Source organism: Lupinus angustifolius, chromosome LG19 (assembly GCF_001865875.1).
Source record: "Lupinus angustifolius cultivar Tanjil chromosome LG19, LupAngTanjil_v1.0, whole genome shotgun sequence".
Classification (NCBI taxonomy): Eukaryota; Viridiplantae; Streptophyta; class Magnoliopsida; order Fabales; family Fabaceae; genus Lupinus; species Lupinus angustifolius.
Genome location: NC_032027.1, coordinates 290214 through 314193, shown reverse-complemented (window position 1 = coordinate 314193; position 23980 = coordinate 290214). Strand labels below are relative to the sequence as shown.

At 32.5% G+C, this 23980-nt stretch overlaps 5 protein-coding genes across 5 annotated transcripts; 2 read left to right on the top strand and 3 right to left on the bottom strand.

The window, feature by feature from the left end:
• LOC109334311 (E3 ubiquitin-protein ligase RMA3-like) lies at positions 1487 to 2784 on the top strand. Its single transcript, XM_019570013.1, has 2 exons — positions 1487 to 1642; positions 1991 to 2784. The coding sequence occupies exon 2, from the start codon at positions 2056 to 2058 to the stop codon at positions 2665 to 2667; it is 612 nt and encodes a 203-aa protein (XP_019425558.1). The 5' UTR covers positions 1487 to 1642; positions 1991 to 2055; the 3' UTR covers positions 2668 to 2784.
• LOC109334308 (AP2-associated protein kinase 1-like) lies at positions 5751 to 10133 on the bottom strand. Its single transcript, XM_019570009.1, has 9 exons — positions 10026 to 10133; positions 9841 to 9899; positions 8648 to 9135; positions 8043 to 8208; positions 7915 to 7965; positions 7631 to 7813; positions 7408 to 7501; positions 6412 to 7172; positions 5751 to 6312 (listed from the first exon to the last, which is right to left on the bottom strand). The coding sequence occupies exons 3-9, from the start codon at positions 9109 to 9111 to the stop codon at positions 5953 to 5955; spliced, it is 2079 nt and encodes a 692-aa protein (XP_019425554.1). The 5' UTR covers positions 9112 to 9135; positions 9841 to 9899; positions 10026 to 10133; the 3' UTR covers positions 5751 to 5952.
• On the bottom strand, positions 12074 to 13646 carry LOC109333732 (anthocyanidin 3-O-glucoside 2''-O-glucosyltransferase-like). The gene has a single exon (XM_019569290.1). The coding sequence runs from the start codon at positions 13524 to 13526 to the stop codon at positions 12156 to 12158; it is 1371 nt and encodes a 456-aa protein (XP_019424835.1). The 5' UTR covers positions 13527 to 13646; the 3' UTR covers positions 12074 to 12155.
• LOC109334067 (serine carboxypeptidase-like 40) lies at positions 14766 to 18373 on the bottom strand. The gene is made up of 7 exons (XM_019569643.1): positions 17989 to 18373; positions 17046 to 17153; positions 16684 to 16958; positions 15958 to 16212; positions 15570 to 15781; positions 15298 to 15403; positions 14766 to 14942 (listed from the first exon to the last, which is right to left on the bottom strand). The coding sequence occupies exons 1-7, from the start codon at positions 18368 to 18370 to the stop codon at positions 14784 to 14786; spliced, it is 1497 nt and encodes a 498-aa protein (XP_019425188.1). The 5' UTR covers positions 18371 to 18373; the 3' UTR covers positions 14766 to 14783.
• Positions 21214 to 23659, top strand: LOC109333851 (FT-interacting protein 1-like). The gene has a single exon (XM_019569434.1). The coding sequence runs from the start codon at positions 21218 to 21220 to the stop codon at positions 23648 to 23650; it is 2433 nt and encodes an 810-aa protein (XP_019424979.1). The 5' UTR covers positions 21214 to 21217; the 3' UTR covers positions 23651 to 23659.

The window sequence follows — 23980 nt, the reverse complement described above, 5'->3', positions numbered from 1 at the left end:
TGAAAGAATAATATAGTTTAGTAAACCATATCTTGAATATATATTTTTGATACATCAGAAAGATAAAAACAGAACTAAGGAGAAAGATCAAAATCTAAATTATTTTTTGGTACCTTGACTGCACATCAAATTCTTTCTCTTTTTATAGTATGCATTATATCTTTCAAAATCAAAGTTTTGGTAGGTGTAGAATGGAATTATGAGCTTTAAGTTTCAACACAATAGGTCATATGTAGAATGTCATCATACATTTCCCTTGATCCTTATAACCAATGATTTGATTTCACTAGGCAAGCATAATAGTCTTGTCATTGAATGCAAACAAACCAAAATAACAATGATGGGTGAGATTGTTATTGTAATTAGTGATGCATTTCTTTGTTTACTTGAAGTTTAAAGAATTTTATATAAACAATGCATCATTTTTTATACATGTATACTATGAGAATTAATAATGATTTAAATATAAATAATAAACAATCACTAATTATATAAAAACTGCATAAATATTAGACTACTTTTACTTTTATTTGTCAAATGCCATTATAGTTGTGTACAAAATCTAGCTTTCTAGACCTAATTTGGCATATAATGAGGCTAGGGTTTGGTTAGTGTTTTTTTTCGTTCACCTATTTATAGGTACATTTATGAGTAGTAGACATTTGTGGAGGTACCAACATGCTTTCAAATTTAATTATATTTATATATTTTATAATAATTAATATATAAAATAATTATTACATAAATATAACAAAATTATTACTATAGATCAATTATTAAAATTTATTTGTAAATAATAAAAAATATATAATATAATTTTAAAGTAGTACAAGTGTATAAATATATAAAATATTTAACCAAAAAGAATTATAATTATATGAGTACCCACAACTCAAATATCATAGTTACACCAACTCATAAACTATTACTATAATATCTACTAGTGTATATAGGCACTTCGTGCCTACCGGTCAATATTGTGTGGTATTATACATTCAGTTTTTATATATTTCATTCTTTATGATTAAAATATATTTGTTGTATTCAATATATTCAATATATTTTACACTATAAGTTTTGTGTGTTTATGATAATGTATAGTTCAAGGTGAGAGATATGATTATTAATGTGTTGGTGGTGATTAATTAGAATTATATGGTTTTTTGTAAAAACTAAATAATGTGAAGGGCAAAATAGGAAATAAATATTACACCATGGTAAAAGTTACACCATATTTTGCCTTATATATATAGTATAGATTATGAGTATTTTTTAGACATATCTATTGGTCGAATATTTTTGTTATCCATATTCGACACCTTAATAATGTTTGTAAAATGTTATATTTGAACACTTTAAAAAAGATGGAAAGAACCAATGAACTTATTTTAACAATGGACCAAAATAAATTTGTTTTTCTATAGAAAAAAAAATAATTAAAATTTCTCCAATGAAATTAATTTTATACCAAAAAACCGCATAACAGCTTTAAAAGAAAAATAAAATTGGATCTCTCATCGCCACAAATCCCTAAATATCTTCCGATCTTGCAGTTCTCTTCAAACCCTAAATCATCACCATTTCCCTCGTAATCTCACCATCTTCAAACCCAACAGAACAACATATATGCGCACTTAATTCGGTAATTCCTCAAAAAAAAAATTCGAATCAATTGTGGTTTTTCTTCATCATTTAGGGTTCATTTTTGTATTTTCTTTGGTGGGTTTCGATTCAATTTTTGTTTTTTTCTTCAAATTGTTTTCGGGTTCAGAATTATTAGCCTATTTTACTAAAAAAAAAACACTTTAAGAATTAATATAAATTTATAATTAGTTGTGTGTATGAAATGTTTGATTAGTTTGAGCAAGAGATTGTGCTTTATGAGGGTTTAATAATTTGGTACTGATGGTGTTCTTGTTCATGTTTTAGTGTCCTAATCATTCTATTTTTAGTATGCTTGTAACTGATTTATTTTTACTTGTATTATTAGGATCTTGTTGCATTTGAAATGTGTTGTTGATGGTATAAACCTGAACAAAAAGAACTGAAGTTGTAATGGAGATTGATTTGAATGAAGAGCCATTGAACGATATAGAAGAGCGTATTAGACGCCTTGAAGGGGTAATTTTCAGAGCTAGGCAGCGTCAGAGGTGGAGACAGAGTCACACTCCAAATCAAATAACTAACTTTGCCGGAGAGTTGATAACAACAGCTAATGTTCAAGATGATGTCAGGGTGCGTCGGGAAGAGGTTGGGATTGATGCTGAAGCTGGAACTGCCGATTGTGGGAAAATTGGCAAAAGGAAAGCTACCTACTTAATTGCTAAGGCGTTGAAGACTGAAACGTATACCAATAAGGCACAGGGGTGCGGTGGAAATTTCTTTGATTGTAATATATGCTTGGGCATGGCAAGAGATCCTGTTTTGACGTGCTGTGGTCACCTGTTTTGCTGGCCATGCTTCTCTCAGTTGTCGTATGCTTATTTGGAAGCAAAGGAATGTCCAGTATGTAAAGGAGAGGTCACCGAAACTGGCGTTACCCCAATTTATGGCAATGGAGGTACCAATGACAGTGATCGGTTGGAGTTGGAAGCAACTGGTTTCAGAGTTCCTTCTCGACCTCGTGCACGTAGAGTTGAGAGTATTAGGCAGTACCTCAGAAACTAGGGCCCTTCTACAATCCATGAGATGTTGTGGTTTGGTAACTTCTTTGGTGGATTAGGAGACTGAGTTTAGCTGGTAATCCCCAATAGTGCAACTGATAAAGCTAAGGTTTTAGACTCTCAATCTCGCGAAATGACAGAAAATAATGAACATACTGCTTCCCATCAATTTTTTTTCAAGCCTCTTAGTGCATGGAGCTGCTTCATTTTCATCCTTTTTTTCTGCAATAAATTCTGCAATGGATTCTACAAAAAGATTATGTGAGGAACTTGAATCACATATTCATAGACACCCTGTAGGAAACATCTGGCAGCCAAATTCTCACACTGTTAATAGATTCTGTTTTTAGCATTGCTGCTACAAACCAGACAGAGGGTCATATTCACAAACGTACTAAGGCTCTGTTTGCGAGTTAGTTTTTTGAAGATGAATAAATGGAAGGCTCGGGTCCTCTCTCACAAGTGTATGTATTTCATTTGAACCGCCCCATTCATCCATTTTCCTTTAGAAACCAATTTGCAAACAGCCCCTGTGGGGAAAGTAAGGGTGTATATCTGTCTTAAAATCATTCAGTGAATTTAGATCTTTGTACACTATATAAGTTCAAGGGTTTACACCCTTACTCACTTTAGACTACCCTTAATGTCTTATCAATTGTTATGCAGTTAGAGTGGGTCATCACACCAATACAACCATTCAAAGAGCCTATGTCAGAGACTCATACATCAATTCATCTTTTGATTAAGAAATAGGAGCACAACCCCTTTTACCTGTTTTCTTCTTTTTTATTGGTTTTGTCCTTTTGAATACCTAGTTAGTATTCCGACAAGTTTCACCCGAGTTAGACTCGGGAAGTGCTTGCGTAAAAGTAAAGAAAAAATAACTATGGTTGCTCACTTGTCTCTCCATTACTTGAGAGGAGTCTCACTCGTTTCACCCAGTCCATTCGAGTGTTCATGGTCATAATTTGATTGGTAGAAGCTAAGAACAACCATAGTGGTTGATCTTAAGATTGTTCTTAACAGAATAAGAATATTTGTATTCTGTTCTTCATTGTGCTGTTCTTATTTTTTGATTTTTGTTCTTAAATAAGAACAATTTTTTGTTGTTCTTAGCTAATGGAAAGTGAGGAGAGAAGTACATGTTGTGGGAGAAAAGTAGATGTTGTGATACCCAAATAAGGATAAGAACGATATTTGTCATTGTAAGAAAAAATTGTGTTCTTATTTTATGATGAGTTATAATAAATTATAAAATAATGTGTGAGACTAAATATAAATGAAATTGTTGTTCAAATTTTGTTATGGCCTTAGGCCTCTCACATTCTAATTTAGTATAAAATTTAGAATATTAGAATTTTACTCTCATTCAATATATGCTCTTTTTTAATGTGTCATTGACGAATCACTTCCTTTAAACATACCAAGTTACATTCTCTATTTTGAATATCTCCATTAAGTTTTGATATATTTTCTCAATTAATCTCCCACAATATGTTCAATCTCAATTGCAATAACTATAGAAATTTTTTGAGCATGAGTTGTTAAGAAAAAGTACTACATTGAAAGATGAATATGGTACATTGGAAAGTGAAGAATAAAAGTGGAAGCTAAATTAATATTGGGTGGGGGAAAATGACGAAATAAGTAAAGATAGATTTGAAAAAAAATTATATTATCTATTTTGATTTTATAAAAGTCAAGAACAATGTGAAATAAGATAAAATCAAAACATCAAATATTTTGAAACGGGAGAGTATCACAAAAAGATTTTTTATAAACAACTAAAAAAATAATTCCTAATATTATAGAATAACATACATTGAATTGGTACAATTGCTAAAGGTGTATTTAGGATACGTATCTTTTATATTCTAACATTATTTTCAGATCATGGACATTTCTCCTTTTTAATTAGATAAATTGACTTTGAAAATAAAAGAGATATGTACAAAAACTTCTCATCAAAAGTAAGATATTAATATAAATTTTAAAATAAAGTTATAGTTATTAAACTAGAGACACAATTGCTATTTTAGTCTCCAACTATGACATTGTTTAATTTTAATAGCAGAGAAGAATAAGATGTCATTGTTTTAATCACATGTTAGCAAAGTGATGGATAGTATTAGCAAAATGATGTTGTTTTCTTTTTTATAATCTTTGATGTTTACATGGCATATTTTCTCGTGTGCATGCAAATATTTTATTGCACTCTTTTGTATGGTTGTAATTCATATTATCTTCAACCATTTATTGAAAAGGATCGATGCAATGCATGCTTGAATTCAATTTTAAAGCACGATCACTTAAATAATTTATTTAGAATATGAACTAGCCAAATACCTATCTTTTAATTTTATTTTATATCTTGGTCATAATTGTATATCCTAAGTTCCTAATAACTATTTTATATGGTATCACTTTAGAGATTTGAACAAGTAAACATAATGTGGTATAAATACATGGCTAAGTAACTCAAATATGCATCAAACATTATATCAAATTAATAATCATGGTGTGGGATGCAAAATGCAATCAATGTGGAGCAATGTTTTTCAATGAACATAGTTTAGCAATACATAAAGGTTCATATTGTCATATGGTATATAATGAACCAGGTAATACTATGCATTACCGTTTCCCAAGTGAACCTCGACGTACAAATGCTAACCCTGGACACTCTCCACCGCGCCGGAATGCTCCTCCTCCTCGTCCGCCACAAAATGCTCAACCTCCCAACAATGCACGACGTTAATGTTGAAGAAATTGATACTATTTACCTTATTATATTTTGGAATAAATTTGTTTGTTTCGTTTCTAGTACTTTAGGGTTTTATCATTCTAAAAATAGTTTAACACTTTTACCTATTATTATTCAGCATGTTAGAAGCCCTTACCATACTATTGGTTCTTATGTTAGTTTATTCTAAAAATAATAGTTAATAAAATATATTGTTGAGAGATTGTGTTGTTATTTTTTGTTGTTGAAAAGATCGAGAGACTATATTGAATCATAAGGTGTTTTGAATACTTCAATGCAGGCCATGAACCCTAAATATATGAAGAAGCATCCAAAATAGAAAATAGAAGTGAATACTCTCTCCCCAATAAAAGATTTGGTCCAGAGAAACATGTTCCATTTAGTAGCATGGTCCATAAAAGGAAACAAATTCAACTGCATGAATCAAACATATTGGATATATAATAAGTTCCCACTCATTTTTCTTCTCCATAAGGGCCAAATGGACAATCATAGAATGGATCCTTCATAGCTTCCCTCCCACAGTTAAAAACCAGCCCATCCACCAGGTTGAGAGGTTGTCTTGTTGTCTAAAGCTTTTCCATCACTGAAACCATGAGAATTGCTCCCTTCACCAGGTTTTAACATCTGGGGGCTGCCAGCACCAACAGCACTGAAGTTATCTGTTCCAAAACCCCATGTATCGAAATCGGTAGCTAGTTGAGCAGCCTGCTTAATCTGCTGACCGTTTCTTGTCCTGACAGATTTGGAAGTATTCTCTGCTGAAAGGGACTTTAGTGGTTTGGGTTCTTCAGGAAAAGCTTGCCATGACTTGGGTTCTGAAGTAGGAGTTTTCCATTCAGTTTTATTCTGCTTAAGTTCCTCAACCATTCCGATCTTCTCTGTCTGCAGTTATAATGAAACATATATCCGTCTGTCAAAATCACAGCCTAAACATAATCAGCAAGACAAATTAACATAAAGAAAATTACAGATTTCTGTTACCACATATGCAGGTGAAGTAGTTCCTGGAGAGGTTCTCAATCCACCTTTACTTGGCGAAGGAGTTCTTGCAGCAAGTGCTTGCTTGAGATCATGTAATTCATTCCTTTGTGATCGGCAGATGGCAGAAAGTTTTTCATATTTTGAAGTTATTTCAGCCTTTTCCAACTTAGTTTCCTTCAGTTGCTCCTTGAGTTTCTCTATCTCAGCCTCTAATGCTTCCTCCTTTTCAGTTTTGTTACCAAGTCCAGAGTTGAACTTACTGTTATCAAATTCGGCAACAAAGGAGTTAAAAGTCCTATCCTGAAAGGTAGCTGTATTCTCCACACTTGACTTTCGACCTTCACTTGTGTGATCTTTATCCTGAAAAAAGTTTATTTCAAAGTCCTTTGAAGATCTAGTGTCAGGCTTGTGTGGTTTTCCATGTGTGTTGCTTTTTACAGTATGAGTTTGAGTGTTAACCACTCTGTTACCACTAACAATATTCTTGGGTGATTGATCATTGTCTGGACGAATCACATCATGTTTCAATGAGATATGGTGGCTAGATTGTTCATCATCAAATATTGGTTTCCTCTTTTCCTCTGAGACAAGTGAATCCTTTGCATGTTGAGAGGACCAGAAAGCACCAAGTGGCCCCCCACTTCCACTTCCCCCAGAAGCAAGGGATAGCTGTGATGTATTTCTGGGTTCTCCAGATGCAGGTGGAGGAGGTGGATCCCTACGAGGCATTGGAGGTGATTTATTTGTGGCCAAGGAAGCGCCTGCCAAAATTTAGATACAGATGAATTTTGGTTTGATACTAGGGATAAAATAAAATCACATATATAATCCAATTTTCTATCAAGAGCTTTAAGTCTCTTATTTGCATCAAGGACAGGTCACATTTAAGATTTTTTTAACGGGGAGGAGGGAAAGCACAACTACCAAAGTTTGAATCCAAGTGCTCACACTTAGTGTCTCACATAAAGTATCATGAAAATAAACAAAATGCAGCACCTTCATGACAGTTTGAAGACGGCAATTCAGGTGGCCTGTCAGGTAATGACTTCTGCAAATTATTAGGTAGCTGCTCATTAACACGAAACCAGACCTGTCACCATGGAGGAACACCCAACATCAATAATTGATTGCTCATATTCTACTAAGAATGCTATTGATGGATGATCTAAGACCAACCTAAATTGATGGAGATGAATGGCCAATCAAGCAAAGCTCTTGCCTGCGTGATATCAGGTCTGTCAGCTGGTTTAGCTTGAAGCATGTCTCTGATTAAGTCCGTGATAGATGAACTGTATTTAGGTAAATCAGGAATGCGGTAGTTTCCATTTAAGACTTGGAGCTTTGATTCTCCATCAAATGCACTTTTGAAGTAGCATATGCGAAAAAGGAGACATCCGAGTGCCTAACATATTCCAACCAGTAATATGATCATCAGGCAGCTTAGAAACATTTGGCAGAAGTTTTAATCATTTAAGACATGAGTTTTAGACATGCTTGACTTACCCATATGTCCACTTTCTCATTAATGACTTCTCTCAGGAACAAATCCCACATCTATAATGCAAAACAGAAATGAACATTCGTATCACACATGGCTATAATTTATTTATAGAAAACAAATCTCAACTTACCTCGGGGGCCCTGTAGGCAGGGGTTGTGTATTTCCTGATATTGTCTTCCTCAATTCCCATTTCTTCTGGTTTCTCAAAACGTTTGTGATTGGTGGTAGTGCTTCCAAAATCACACAACTTCCATACACTATCTGAACTAAGTAAAAGATTCTCTGCTTTCAAGTCTCTGGGAAATGTAAAGAAGAAAATATGAACTCTCATTTGATTTGCTGCAGGTCTTTCTACGTTGTTACACACACAAAAATAGTACAATTGAAATACAGATTTTCATCACGTGTGAATAAATTAAGATCTTACGAAAAATAAAACATAATCACAGGCAACGGTGTCTGAAGGTGTAGAAATCATTTCATTGTCAACAAATACAATATGAAGTTATAGGGCTAAAAGTGAAAGCTTCCATAGATGTAAATACATTGAAGTGCCTTAAAACATACAAATGAAATGTGTACTAATGGATATCAAACTGACAACATGAAACTTCTTTGTGGAACATTTTATAGTTAAAAATCAAATGTGAACATAAAACTTCAAACTATGCAAATGATTTGCTACTTAATAAAAAATTAAGACACTCAGAATTTTTTGTCAGCTAGTATTCTTACCGGTGAGCAATAGGAGGGGACTGGCAGTGCATAGCGAAAACTGCATTACATACATCCCTGAAGATTAATAGAATCTGTTTCTCATCAAAATATCCAGATCCTCGGCTCTCCAGCACAGTAACCAAAGACTTCTCACAAAATTCCATCACAATGAATGCCTCTTTTGTCCTACCCATATCAAAGATTGTATGTGCAAGAAGTGTGACAACATTGGGATGTCCTACCAATGTCTTCATCACAGATATCTCCTTCTTTACCAATGCAAGTGATTCTTCATCATTGCATATTATGTGCTTTAAAGCATATTGTTTTGACATATGTACAGCATCACGAGCTAAGTAGACACAAGAGAACCCTCCTTCAGCAATGGCCTTCTGAACATGTATTTTAACATTACCAACATCTATAGAGCGGCCTTCAAGCCCAGCTGGCTCTTTGTTCATGAAAGGCTTAAATTTCCACATTTTTAGGCAACACAAACTATGATGCTGCATATGTATATATTAAAATATGAGCTATGATAACTTCCACAAAATAAAGGATCCAGATTTTCAAACTAAAAAACAACACTGGTTTTGAACAAGCAGTCACATCAAACCAGTTATAAGCTAAGAAAATAGGGAATTTCCATTCTCATATTTTGCTTGCTTACTATTTGATTTCATCCTCCACATCAGTTCATCTAAATTATCTACTCTTAAAAAGAAAGAAGGAGTGATACTAAATCAGTGACAGAGAAATGTTAAACCCCTTCATGACAATGGCGAAACGCAATTTGTAAGAACGCTTTCGTATGGTAAAACTAAATGAACAAAATGATGGTTCCCAGCTGTACAGATTAATAAAAATCAACAAAGTCCCGTGATAACCATAACTCACTTGTGCATAAGGGGGTAATATTCAAAAATTATGATCCTACTACCCAGATCAAAATTAATTAACTCAGCAACATAAGCTTAATAAAGCAGTTAGAAATCTCAAAAATTAAAATCAGTCAGAAATTAAATAACCACTCCAGAGGATCCAACAAGCAGTAACTTCAGATCATCATTAAACAATCAATCATAACTCACATTTCCAAAAGATCCAATAAGAACACAACGGTAATAACACTTCACAAACACAAAATTAAATTGATTCAAATCAAATTTAAAAAAAAAATCATAAATAAGAGGTTGAAAGGTACTTCTTACCTAGAAAAAGATCCTTCAACCTGAGATGAAGCTCAAATCGAAATGAAAACACGGTCGATCTGCATAAAAATAAAGCACAATTCAACTCTAAAGATCACATAACTCAAATCCGAAACATAAAATCAAATATAGTAATTTTGGAACTAAAGGTGAGAAAAATAACAAAATTGACGATTAAATCTCACTTGATTGAAAGTGTTGAAACTAGATTGAGAGATCGAGAGGTTTGTGACGGAATCGAATTGAATCTAAAAGACCGCCATTAACGCAAGAGATTGAGTTGATGAAGTGAGGATAGAAATTGGTTAAGAGTATATATAGGTGTCTCAGTTGCGAAGAAAGGTTCAGATGAAATTATATGAACGGTTGAGATTGTTAGTGAGATGGGGCACTCTAATCAGACGGTGTGATATGGTGGGCGTGACCGTAGAGAATAAGTAAGAGGAGTGTCATTGTATTTGTGTAGTTGTGTGGTTTTAGGTGGAAGTTGGAGTGAAGAGTAAGTTAACGTCACTTTAGGTTTAACTACTCATTCAAAATGAATTAGAGCATACTTGAGTTTAGGTTTGAAACTCGACTCGATATCGAAATGAGTTATATTTTTAGTTTATATTTGATGGCTCGATTGACATTTGTGAACATTTCAATTCAACTCATCAGTTTGAATTCGTTTAGTTTGTTAAGAGTTCCTCAATTCTTTAATTCTACACATTAGGTTAATTGATTTAATTTGTTAACTCGAACAATGATTATTTATTTAATAATCGAGTCAGCTCAAGAACCTAACGAGTCGAAGTCTACTTGCCTCAACTTCAATTTGTTTATTTAATTTAAGTTCAACTCATTTTGTTCATGAACCAAATTTATTAGCTAAATCGTGAGTAAGTTTTGAATGAACATTAAGTTAGTTCAGTTCAATACTAATGTAAACTCTTATCTACCAAATGAAACCTTAATCGTTTGATCTAAGATAAGATAACACTAACCTTGATATAAAATGATAAAAAGTTGAAAAATAAAATATTTAAATTATAAATATATTACTTCATAATGTATTAAATGTTTAATATTTCATAAAATTATAATGAATTACTTAACTTTTCAATTCCTTATTCTTGATCACTTAGCATTAGGAGGTGAAATACACCTTATATGGAATTATAATAATTTATAAAATTATGCTTAATTTTTATAAAATTGTAATGATATATTTACCTTCTTATTTAGTTTAGGAGGTAAATTACAACTTATTTTTAAATGTTAATAAGGCTTAAAGAGTAAATTTCAATCACTATTATGGGGTAAAATATTTCTTTTTCCAATTACTATATAAAGTAGTTGTCTTGTTTAATATATCATTTGGGTGCACTTACCTTATATTTTAATATGTGATCATCTTAATTTGAGAAATATATTCAAGGAAACTTGGCATCCTAAACAGGGTGTATTAAATATCAAGTGGTTTATAAGTTGATAATAATGATGGAGATTACAAGTAATGATAATGAGTTGCTAGCTAAGTATTGATTCATTGCATTGTGTGAAATGCTAGCTACTTTGAACTAAGAGCAATAATCTATCTCATAAGTTGTGTCACTGCATGTATCGTAAGCCTATGATTGTTTAAAAAATATTTGTAAATTAAAAGATTAATAATTAGTTATTTTTTTGACCCATCATAACTGATGTTACACACAGTAACACAATTTATAGGAATAGGAAGGAAATGGGTACCCTTTAAACAGCAAGATAAAAATAAAGTTTATCATTCTCCTTTTCATAAATAGGTGGCAGTGTGAATTTATTGGTATACCAAATAGAGTAAGAAAAGTTTGTTGTGTTTATGATTGATAAATCATCAAGACTATATAAAAGTTGCAATGCTTAAAAGATTCAGAGTTGTGACTAGGAGGAGGATGGAGATCACATATCTTAAATGTTAATATATGATTGAGGCTTGAGATACTGTTGGAATAAGTGATCTTCATCCGACCAAGGATATGTACTATTTGTCTTTTCACTCAAAAAGGGTAGGCATAGATCATTACATCACTCGGTGTTGTTCAACATTTTCCTCATAGTGTTTTTACTCTACACCATCATTGAAATCAAAAGATATATAGTAAAGTAGAACATTAAAAACCTTAATAGTTTACAAGATTCATCGTTTTAGCACCAAATTCAATGATGAACCGAAGTACATAATATATAACCAGTTCTTATAAATGAACCAAAGCCAAACAACATAATTCATAGTACATAATTATTTATATAAACCTGAATTGGACATGCAGTAATTGAAGCTTTGAAGCTTTTCATAGTAAATCTTGAAGCTTTTCACAGAAAGTATCAAGACAAGAAGACTCCAAGTTATTGCTTAGTAAGAAATTCCTGATTTTGGTATGATTTGCTCTGAGTTTTCTTCCAACTTCATTCCCATCATCCATAACACTTTTCACAGCTTTGCATACACTTTCTTTACTGAACAAACCATCTTCTTCACCTTTCTCCACTTCAATCCCAACCTTCAACTTTCTACTCATCATTCTTGCATTCATTATATGATCCGCGCCGAGGCGTGGCAGCAACACCAATTGACACTCATTCACAAGAGCCTCAGTTATAGAAGCTGCACCACAATGTGTTATAAAACACCCAACAGAAGGGTGTCCTAGAATCAATTGTTGTTGCACCCAACCTCCATATGCAACCCCTCTTCCTTTAACCCTTTCTTTCAACCCTTCAGGTAGAGCTTCTTCAATTGACTCAAATTCACTAGGAGGCTTAAGTGCAGCAAGGAATGGAAAACCTGTTTCTTCAAGACCAAGCAACAGATCTTCAAACTCATTTTGGCTTAAAGGACTTTCACTTCCATATGCACAATAAATAACAGAACCAACCTCAAATTTCCCAAGCCAGTTAACCCATTTTTCTTCCAAAGTAGAGTTTGGTGGCTCAGGTAAAAGTGGCCCAGATAAAAGAACATGCTTTTTATACACACTCTCAAGATAATCTGCATAAGGCCCATCAATTTCCTTGCAACCTTTGAACCCAATTGCATCTGCTAAACTTGCACCAATAGCCAATCTATCATAAAGAAAAACACCACTCCCAAACTCTAGCTTCCTTGTAGCAGATAGAAACCTAAGTTCATGTGCATGAAATTCATATGAATCAGGAAAACCTGGAGGTGGTTTATTAAGATCATCTTCACTTAAACCTTTTCCTATGCTTTGTCTTGGTCCAGCTCCTAAGTATGCTATTGATAATGGACATAATATGAAGTACTGCACACATTTGATACCAAGGGACTTGGTCATGTTGGGTAGCCAATATTGGAAATCAAACAAAACAATTTGTGGCTTCAATTTTTTGAGGAGAAGTTCTATGTCCTTGTCTGTTTGATCCATGGCAGTAGCAATAAGTGTGAATAAAGAAAAGGGTACATCTGCTGTTGTTTCTGCATGATGAGGAAGGCCATGAACATGAGGAACAGTGATAGGGACAAAAGTTATAAGGTGAGGGTGAAGGTTGAGATGTTGTAACTTGGTTTGTGTTCTTTTGGGGATAAAGAATGAAATTTTGTGGCCTCTTTTTGCTAACTTGTTAGAGAGGTGAAGATATGGGGTTAGGTGCCCCATGGCAAACCATGGATATATGGCTATGTGTAGAGGAGCTGCATCCATAGCTACCTGCACCACTTTTCAGCACTGTCTAAATGCTATGCTATATGATTTATAAGAACAATGATTTTAGAACATATAAGATTGATTCTTTATGTTTAACAAGTTAACATAATGTTCTTAACAAAATATATGGTTGTTAGATAATTTATCTCCTCTAACCAGTAAAAGTGTGATATGTGTGTTATTTTGTTTATTATTTAAAATATTTTTATTGAAAATAATGAAACATGACACATGTCATGATTTCACTTATAGGAGGAGATAACTTATCTCCTTATACAAGTAGATATTTCATTCCCATTCTTTTTCCACTCGAGTCGAGATCATTTGTCCTAATAATCTTTCATTCTCTATTACTGATTAATAAGATATTGTGATATGAATAAAAATAAAAAAATTTAAAAATAAAAAATAATACTCTAATTAGTCGAGGATAAGAAATAATATATCATGTGAATTCTATCATTTCACTCTTCCAATTTTATATCATTTCTTAACAGGAGTAATAATAATAAGGAGTAAAATAATGTTGTTGATGACGATGTTTTAGGTGAGGTGTCGTGCTCGTTTTACGACATGTTATGCCCCTTTCAAATTATTTTAATTTGCATCAAAAGTCTAGAGGTATTAATACTTTCATATTATTTTAATACATGATTCATTAAACTATATTATTATCTAGACTAGACTTTTCTTAGATCATGATAGCTACTAAAGAATCTCCTGTACATATAAAACAGGAGTTAATATGTATGTATAAGTGTTTTTTACATCGTTAGTTAGTATTAACTTTCAAACAAAATTTTTACAAATCAATGGTGAATAATATATCGACAGTATAAAAAACTTTATATGGTAGTGTATAGATTTTAAACTCATAAATCATTATGTCGTTTTTTTTTAATGTTAAATTATCCCGGAGGAAATGTGAAATATGGTAACATGTGCAAATAACTTATAAAACACTACATTCTCCTGTCTTGTTTTTAATGCTAGCTTTTGTTGTTATTTCCGAACTAGTTCATACGAGTAGTAGTACAACAATTTGTCCCTTTAACTTCACTAATGATGTTTTTATGTTAAATTTAGATGCATTAATGTATTACATCTGTGATTGTATATTTAATGATAATATCGCTTACTCCTTTTTGTTACTATAGCATTAATCTAAAATGTATATATCTCAACAATATTGGGTAAGAAATAAACCTTATTTTGTTCCTTATTTTATTGATTAATAATATAAAAATGGTAGGATTAAGGTTGTGTTTTAGTAGTGGGAAGTGGAGTGCCCTTTAAGAAGTGCATGATCAATGAAAGTGCCCTTCCTGGTTGGTAGCTAGGAACTTCATGCCCTGCTCCTCTCACTGTTGCAAATGTTAGGCCCCCACTGTACACTTCAGCATACCCACCAACCTGTGTGTGTCATATCAAATTTCATGAATTGAATGATACAATATTTTTATCCAAAAATATATCTAGGGCAAGTTATCGGAAAATGCACTAACAAGCTAAAAGATAATGTTATTCATCCCTTAATTTTCATTGAAATTACGATTTTCATATTCAAAATACACTACAAAATATAACGTGTCTCTCCATTAATGGAGATAAGACTTACTCATACTTTTATGAGTTATCTTGTTCAACTATTTACATATTTTATGAGTTTTTATTTTATGTGATATGAATATAAAATTGTGCATTCATCATTGGGATTAGAAAACAAGTAGGGCAAAACATTAACATTCACTAATAATCTATAAATTACCTCTCCATTGAAGAACCATGGATACCAAGCAGTTTTAGTAGAGAGATTCATCTTTTTAATAGAATACTTGGTTGAAGTAACAGGCACTCTTCCATCTGTGTCACCACTGTATCATATAATAGATGAATGTTCAAAGTTAAATCATCAAAACATGTTTGAATCTATGTACTATTAGCTACAAGGGTGAGAAAGGGTTGAAGTGTTTCTCAGTCATTTTCTATATTTTCAATATACAAAGGACATATATTTGATATGTAAATGTAAGAATTTACCTAAAAATCCAAACTCTGAGTCCATTATTGAGGAATTCCTTTAAAAGGGGAATGATTGTTGAGGGGCTATCATGCCACTTTGAGAATAAAATATTACTGCATGATTCCCATTCATATTTGAGTTTTGTGACATTGGCATGCATGGCCTCTTGAACATTAGCACGGTTAAGATATGCATGGGTATAAACACCACTACATAGATCAGTAACAATCTGTGACAACAACAAAAAGTGACCAAACAACTCTAGTTAAGTTTCATTGAATCTTACAATAACATTTCCTTTGCTAAATCCACAACCTTAAATATTCGCCAAGGTTTATACAAAGTTGTCATTGGTAGATTATTTATATAAAAAAGAGAGAGAAAAGGGTTGGAATTTAATCTTACAGAGCTCTTCTTAGGGAAAGCAGTGAGGTTGGGATTATTGCAAAGTGGTGCATAGATGTTGTAGATATCAATGAATGATGTATCTCTATTATATTCCTCTATTGCTGCTTGGCATTGAATTGGAATGTCATTGGATGGAGAATTACAGAATGTGTTCATATCATGTGCTGCTTTATCTGATATGATTGCATGGCTAGCAAGATAATCATTCATTCCTAGATTATCTGTTTTATCATTGATCACTGCATTCCCAATCTGTATATATAAAGTAGGTAATAATAATGGAAGAACATCTTCAAATTTAATGCTTAAGTAGGTAACAATTATTCTCTAAAGTCTAAACCTTAAATTCGATATCCAGAATTTGAATTATTGGACCAGACTGCGACTGGGGAGTCTCCAACCATTAGGGAGTTCCATTGTTACATGGGTATGAGAAGAGTGAAGAGTCACAAGTGAGACATCACGTCTTGAACCAAAAACTTAAGGCATTAGTTCTATGAGCCTTTCCTTCTTATAAACTCTTTCACTCCTCCTCGCATATCCAATATGGAACTTCACACTTGAATAAACACAAGAATGGTAACCTCTAAACTATTATATACATGGGAGAAAATAAAATAAGTAGTATGTTGAGATGATTATGAACTTAAGGCTAAATTTTGTATATTTACAATATCCAGCATTTATGTTGTAGGGCATATTATACTTGAAATGTGCACATACCATGATTCCTTTGAGGTTGATTATTGTGTTGTTAGACTTTTTGTTATTGTGTAGAATAGTATGAGCAAGTTGAGGGACATAATGTCCAGCATAGCTCTCTCCAGCAATGTAGAAATCTCTTTTCTTATACTCAGGAAACCTTTCCAACCATTTGACTAAGAATACATAATTATCTGTTGATGTTTTCCTATCTCCACTACTATCATAATCTGATGATTTATTTGAGTAAGAAAATCCTACTCCAGCAGGTGACTCAAGGAACAAAACATTTGCAGCTTCAAAATCAAAATTAAGCCACATTCAGAAGGAATCAAGTTTATGATAGTAGTAGTATATGAAAAGAAATCAAATTCAGCTTATACCATAGTTCCATGAATATCTATTATTCTTTAGTGTCTTCCCATCACTGTTTACTCTAAAGGGTCCAAGTTCTTCCATTGCTCCATAAGCAAGAGATGAACATCCCGGACCTGAAAATATTAAATAAACATATTAATAATTATATTGGCTAGGGTTCATTCCCTAATTGTTTTGAAAAGAATTTGAATCCAAAGACACATTTTTTGGATATAATTTTATTGGGTATGAGAGGACCATCATAATATAATATCAAGTTTTGATAAATAACCTTCATCCTTTGATTAGTTGACAAAGTCTAATATTTGTGTGCTTGTACAAATAATGAATATTTTATGGTTAAACCAAACACAAGAAAATTATATAACTTGTGATGAGCTTCATCACCAAGAAAAGAGCTACTACTAAATAATTAAGGGTAATCATAAATTTGTTAAACAACTATATTATGACTTTTATGTACAACTATTATGTATAAACAACCCTAGACTTGTATGTACAACTATTATCATAAATTTGTTGCATAAATTATCATTTCAAAAATGACTTGCAAGTTATTCAACAATTTCACTAAAATAAGAGATAAACAAATAAATGTCCAAGAAATGAAAGGAAAGATGGAATGAGACGTTTTTTTGGATGTTTTTTTTTGGGTCCTATATGTATCCTCGCACGGAGGCAATCCTGTCCGAGCTGGGAACATCCACAAGTATGTGAGACTAATTCTCCCAATGGGCATTTTTTTCATCCACAAAACTAGAACCCGAATTCTTGCTTAAAGGGAATCAAGAATATATGATTTTTTTGGATGTTGATGCATGTGATCAAAATTAAAATGCAAAATAACTTTCATGTTTGAGTTTCCAAACCACTACATCTTCAATACAATATTAATTTTCATATCACTATAAAGAGGGATTAGATATAATAAAAAGATGTTATATATACCTCCATTTAGCCAAAGAAGAAGAGGCATTTTCTCTTTAGAATGTTGAGCTTCCACAAAGTAATAATACAAGGCACGCCCTGCAAATTTATCAATTGTGACATACCCTCCATATTGTGAGAAATTTACATGTGGTTGCCCTGGTAATTTAACAATCTTATCTTTCTCTTTAAGACCCTTTTGAGAATTAACCATGTCATAATAATTATCAACCACAACCTCTTCTTGTGCATTAAACTCACTCCTATCAATTTCTGAACCTGCTTTGTATTTTAACTTTTGAAACATGCCAAGAACTTGACCTTGTTTGCTTCCATGGATTTCAGCCATAAAGAATGAGAAAATAAGAAGGGATATAAGAGCTAAACAACTTGTTTTGGCCATTATATTTTTGTGTCTCTCAAAAGAGAATCCAAATGAAAGAGGGTCACAAAGAGAAGATATATAGTAAGGTATGGGACTTGTGATCATATAATATATGGAAGAAATAATAGTAAAAGTTTTGCAATAACCATTAATGGTTAAAGATTTGGACCAAATTGAAAGTTATTAGTATAGCAACAATGTTAGAAATTCATAATAGGAAATATCTTACAAACAAATCATGTTCTTGCCAAATAATTATATAATTCGTTTTGAATACAAATCCTCTTTCTCCAATTCATTTTGTGTCATTCTATGTCTCACTCACTTAAATTTAAACATGTCAATATTAATATACTACTTTTTTTTAAAACAAAATTAAATTGAAATATTATTTTTTATTTGTTGGCAAACTGACACAAAACTAAAAACAATATGGACAGAGAATCTGAGTTCAACTTAAGAATGTGATAAGGTAATTAATGAAAATAGCATAAAATCAAGTAATAAAAAATAATACCATAAATGAATTATTGTGAAAACTTTAATTTTAATTAAGAATGGTATACTTTTTATGAATGGAAGATTCATTACTTAATAGGATGGTTTTTTTTTTGTAGTTTAAGAAGATATTAATACACTTTGATTGCTCTTTAAAAAAATTAAGCAACAAAAGGAATTAAAAAAATGATTTTAGAATTATATTTATGATATTATTCATTTATTATATACAATTTGAAATATTAAAAGAAAATGTCTAATTTTGTATGATTTTCTCATAAGAGAAAAAAATATATGCACCGATAGTGTATGAGTTTTATACATTGTTATTGTATTATCATATTTAATTATTGTTCATTTTTCACAAAATGTAATCCAAATGAATTGTGGATGATGAAGCGCATGTGTATAAATCTTTACACCATCAGTGCATAGATTTTATGCTCATCTCATAATCAACATCCTATATATTAAATTGATATATTATAATAAAATCACAAAAGGATAGCTGTTGAGAATTATCAACTTAAATGAATCTAATATTTTACTTTCAAATTTTCAAAATTAATTTAGAAACTATTTAAAATTAAATCTCTTTGGTCGGTTACAATTGATATCCTTATATATATTCCAAATTTCCTTACATGTTTGAAGTTTAGCAATTAAAGTTTTCTCCAAATCGGGTATATCAATTTGGTTTATATTGTATATTAAAGGAATCATAATTAATAATAACTAGATTCCAAATGAAACGTTTTCAAATTTGATTTCAAAGCATTAGAAATAGATTTTAGAAACTTTTAAAAATTAAACTTATATAATTACGATTTCCTTATATATTCTTAATTTTTAATTATGATTCGTAATAATCAACCTCCAATATAGAACATTAAATACATAGTTATAAAATGGGTAACCAGAAAATTGGGCACATATGTGGTATAAGAATTAGACTAGTGCAACTAGTGACTATGTTATTGCATTTTTAAAAATGGTCTTTTGAAATGATGTTATTTTGCCTTTTTTAAAAACGCCATTTTCAAAAATATAAAAAATGAAAATGGTATAATTTTTACGAAATTATTGATGTGGAGGATAAATACAACACCAACACATTTATTAGTATATTTAAAACATGGTCTACCACAATATTCCACATTTTTTTGTTGTGTAAAATGGTGTAAATAGAAATATTTATTCTCTTGTTTGTTAGTTTTTTTCTCAATACTAATATTAATTTTGCACTTGTCCTATAACATACATGAATGTGAGTCACAAAATCATGAATGTGAGTCACCAAGCTGGGTGATAGTTACGAAATAGTACTATGATTGTGAAATGCATTCCATAAGAAACTAACAAGATAATTAGATTGTGTGTAAAATAATTGTAATGACTATCATGTAACTTATCCACTATATGATTATAATTTATATGTATCTTACTCCAACTTTTCTTTATTGTGTAAATTTGCCCATGTGTAGTAGATTCATATGGCATTTGATTTGAGTTTTTTTTTTCTGTACGACTAATGGTATTTCTTCACATTTTATGGTAAGGAACTAATCTCTTTCGAGATTCGTGGTAGTTATCTCTCCAACAAGTATTATTCGTAGGAATTGAACTTTTGACCTTGGAGAAATCTTGTGAGGCTTTACACATGTAAGAATGTCATGTTGATTGATTTGATTTGAGAGTTCTTTGGTATATGGTTGTGACCTCTTAGGATGTTTTGTGGCCTTGGACATTGCTCTATCATTCACATTAACAAAGAAAGAGAAATGTGGCAAAAAAAACACATTCTAACAAAAATAAAGTTAAGAAACTAAATTGAAAAAAAAAAACGAAACTGAGGACCAAAATATCTATTTAATAATATTAAAGGTACATTATAATATTTATATTATGATGAAAATAACGACTATATCGTCCGTTACTAAATATGATGACCCTATTCCTTGCTTTCTATTCTGTTCTTCAATGAAATATTTGAAAAAACATTATGCAGTTAACATTCTCTCTTTAAAACTTCAAACTCACTTGTGTGATTTCACGTAAGTCTTCATCAATCTACTGTTGAAGTTCACAAAACATTTCAATTTTGAAGGTAATAATGCATAAAACATGTTCTCACTTTTTCATGATTCAACATCTTCCTATGTTCCTTTCTTTCATAATGTTTCTTTGTTTCTCATCTCCTTATATGTATATATATATATATAATTACTATATTATGTAAGATATGTTTACTATTATATATATATATATATATATATATATATGTGTGTGTGCATGTGATTCTGAATGTGGAGTAAGTTTGAGTATATATGTTTGATATGTTTAGTATTCACTGTTGCAGACATAACAATGGCAAACCAAAATGAGAACAAAAAGCAAAAACAAAATCAGAATCAAAACCAAAAGGAGAATCAAAAGCAAAATAAGAAAGATGATTTCTCTCTGAAGGAGACAAATCCAAACATTAGTGCTGGAAGAGTGATAAGTGGTGACAGGCTTCCCACTGCCTTTGATCTTGTTGAAAAAATGCACTTCCTGTTTGCTAGAATAGTGAAAGCCAAAGACTTGATTCAAGCTAGTGATTCTGATAGTGATACTTGCAATCCTTATGTGGAAGTGAAACTTGGAACTTCTATGGGAACAACAAGGATCATGGACAACACCTCTAGTCCAGAATGGAACCAAGTCTTTTGCTTTGCTAAGGAGAGGTTCCAAGGATCAGTTTTGGAAATTGTGGTGATGGACAAAGACAAGGCTGCTGATACTGAATCCAGTGATGCATTCATCGGTCGCGTCGCGTTTGGTGTTTCTGATGTTCCTATGAGGGTCCCTCCTGATAGCCCATTGGCACCACAATGGTACAAACTTGAGGATAAAAATGGAGTGAAACTAGTTCATGGAGAGCTGATGGTATCTGTTTGGATGGGGACTCAGGCAGATGAGGCTTTTCCGGATGCTTGGCATTCAGATGCAGCACCACCAATACCAGCAAATAATGGTACTCAACACATTGCTTACACTAGTTCAAAGGTATATATTTCTCCTAGGCTTTGGTACCTCAGAGTTAATGTGATTCAAGGCCAAGATTTGTTCCTAAGAAATAATAACAATAACAAGAATAATGGCAACTCTGAAATCTTCATCCAAGCTGTTCTAGGGAACTTGGCTTTGAGAAGTAGTCCATTGAAAATTAGTTCAAACCCAATTTGGAATGAGGATTTGATGTTTGTTGCAGCAGAGCCATTTGATGAGTCTTTGCTTATAAGCATTGAGCATGGGATTAACAACAAGCATGAGAGCTTGGGAAATTGTGTGGTTCCTTTAAAAGATGTAGAGAAGAGAATAGATGCTACACCACCAGCTTGTATGTGGTACAATCTTCAGAAGAAGCCCAAGGATGAAGAAGAGAATCAGTCTACATTTGCAGGTAGACTTAATGTGAGGATCTCTTTGGACGGAGGGTACCATGTTCTTGATGAGGCCACTCACTACACTAGTGATCTCAGGCCATCATCTAAGTATTTATGCAATCCTGGTATTGGTGTTCTTGAATTAGGCATTCTGAGTGCTTCTGGGCTCTCTCCAATGAAGAAGGAAAATCGCACCGACGCATATTGTGTAGCTAAGTATGGTCCAAAATGGGTGAGGACAAGGACTATTGTTGATAGTTTTAGCCCAAAGTGGAATGAGCAATACACTTGGGAAGTTTATGATCCTTGCACTGTCATTACAATTGTAGTGTTTGACAATGCACACTTGCAGCAGGTACACAACGGAGGGGAAAATGCTGAAGCAGCAGTGGATAGGAGAATTGGCAAGGTAAGGATCCGTCTATCGACCCTTGAAACTGGTAGGATTTACACTCACTCTTATCCACTTATAAACTTGCATGCTCATGGAGCCACAAAGATGGGAGAAATCCAACTAGCTGTGAGATTTTCTTCTCCATCTTTGTTGAATGTTTTGCAGACTTATGCAAGACCTTTGCTCCCAAGAATGCACTATAGATCCCCATTGTCTATATTTCAAGTGGATAACTTGAGGAACCAAGCTGCAGCCATCACCACATTGAGGTTGAGAAGGGCTGAACCACCACTGAGTAAAGAGGTAGTGGAGTATATGCTAGATGTGAGGGCAAATGTGTGGAGTATGAGGAGAGGAAGAGCACAATTTTACAGGATTGTTGGTCTTCTCAATGCTTTAATCTTTGTTTGTAAGAAGTTTGATGAGATAAGAAGTTGGAAAAACTCTGTTTGGACAACAATTAGTTACATAGTCATTGTCCTAGTGATTGTATTTCCAGGAGTAATTCTACCATCAACATTTTTCTTCCTCCTTTTGGTTGGTATTTGGGGGTATAGAACAAGGCCAAGGTACCCTTCACACATGGACATGAAATTGTCACATGCAGATACAGCAACAAGTGAAGAGTTAGAAGAAGAATTCGATCCATTTCCATCGAAATTCAGCGGCGATAATCTAAAGAAAAGGTATGATAGATTAAGAGGGATATCAGGAAGGGTGTTGGCTGTGATGGGAGACTTGGCTACACAGGGAGAAAGGGTGCAATCACTAGTGAGTTGGAGAGATCCAAGAGCAACAGCATTGTTTGTGATATTATGTTTGGTTGCTACTATTGTCACTTATCTCATTCCTTTTAGATATTTGGTATTCATTTTTGTGTCTTACTTGTTAAGACCCCCAAGACTACACTTTGATATGCCTGCACTTCCACAAAACTTTCTTAGAAGAATGCCTGCAAATTCAGATGCCATGCTTTGATCACTTTATTTCTCTTCATATGTTCTTGTTTTCAACTATATCATATATGCTCACTAATCTACTTTGGTTCAAGTTTTCTTTTATTGTACTCTTCCCTTTTAGCTAATACATTAATAAAACTGAGTTCTGATTATGTACTTGTGTAACACATTTCAATACAATATTAAGATAATGTTTGAATATTGCTTCATCTATGTTATTATCTAGTGGGATTAACACTTGATTATTTATGTGATAACGTCTTTCAATCAATGTAGCTAATCCCTAGATATAAGAAGATTAAAACTTGACTATTTATATATGTTAAAGTTTGTTTGTGCATGATATTGT

Coding starts and splice junctions, on each gene's coding strand:
- LOC109334311 (XM_019570013.1), top strand. CDS start 2,056: ATGGAGATTGATTTGAATGAAGAGCCATTGAACGATATAGAAGAGCGT.
- LOC109334308 (XM_019570009.1), bottom strand. CDS start 9,111: ATGTGGAAATTTAAGCCTTTCATGAACAAAGAGCCAGCTGGGCTTGAA. Junction 7,814..7,914: donor ATGAGAAAGTGGACATATGG/GTAAGTCAAGCA, acceptor GGAATATGTTAG/GCACTCGGATGTCTCCTTTT. Junction 6,313..6,411: donor CTACTTCACCTGCATATGTG/GTAACAGAAATC, acceptor TTATAACTGCAG/ACAGAGAAGATCGGAATGGT.
- LOC109333732 (XM_019569290.1), bottom strand. CDS start 13,526: ATGGATGCAGCTCCTCTACACATAGCCATATATCCATGGTTTGCCATG.
- LOC109334067 (XM_019569643.1), bottom strand. CDS start 18,370: ATGGCCAAAACAAGTTGTTTAGCTCTTATATCCCTTCTTATTTTCTCA. Junction 17,154..17,988: donor TCTTCTTTGGCTAAATGGAG/GTATATATAACA, acceptor TAATATTTTCAG/GTCCGGGATGTTCATCTCTT. Junction 14,943..15,297: donor CATGGTTCTTCAATGGAGAG/GTAATTTATAGA, acceptor TGACACACACAG/GTTGGTGGGTATGCTGAAGT.
- LOC109333851 (XM_019569434.1), top strand. CDS start 21,218: ATGGCAAACCAAAATGAGAACAAAAAGCAAAAACAAAATCAGAATCAA.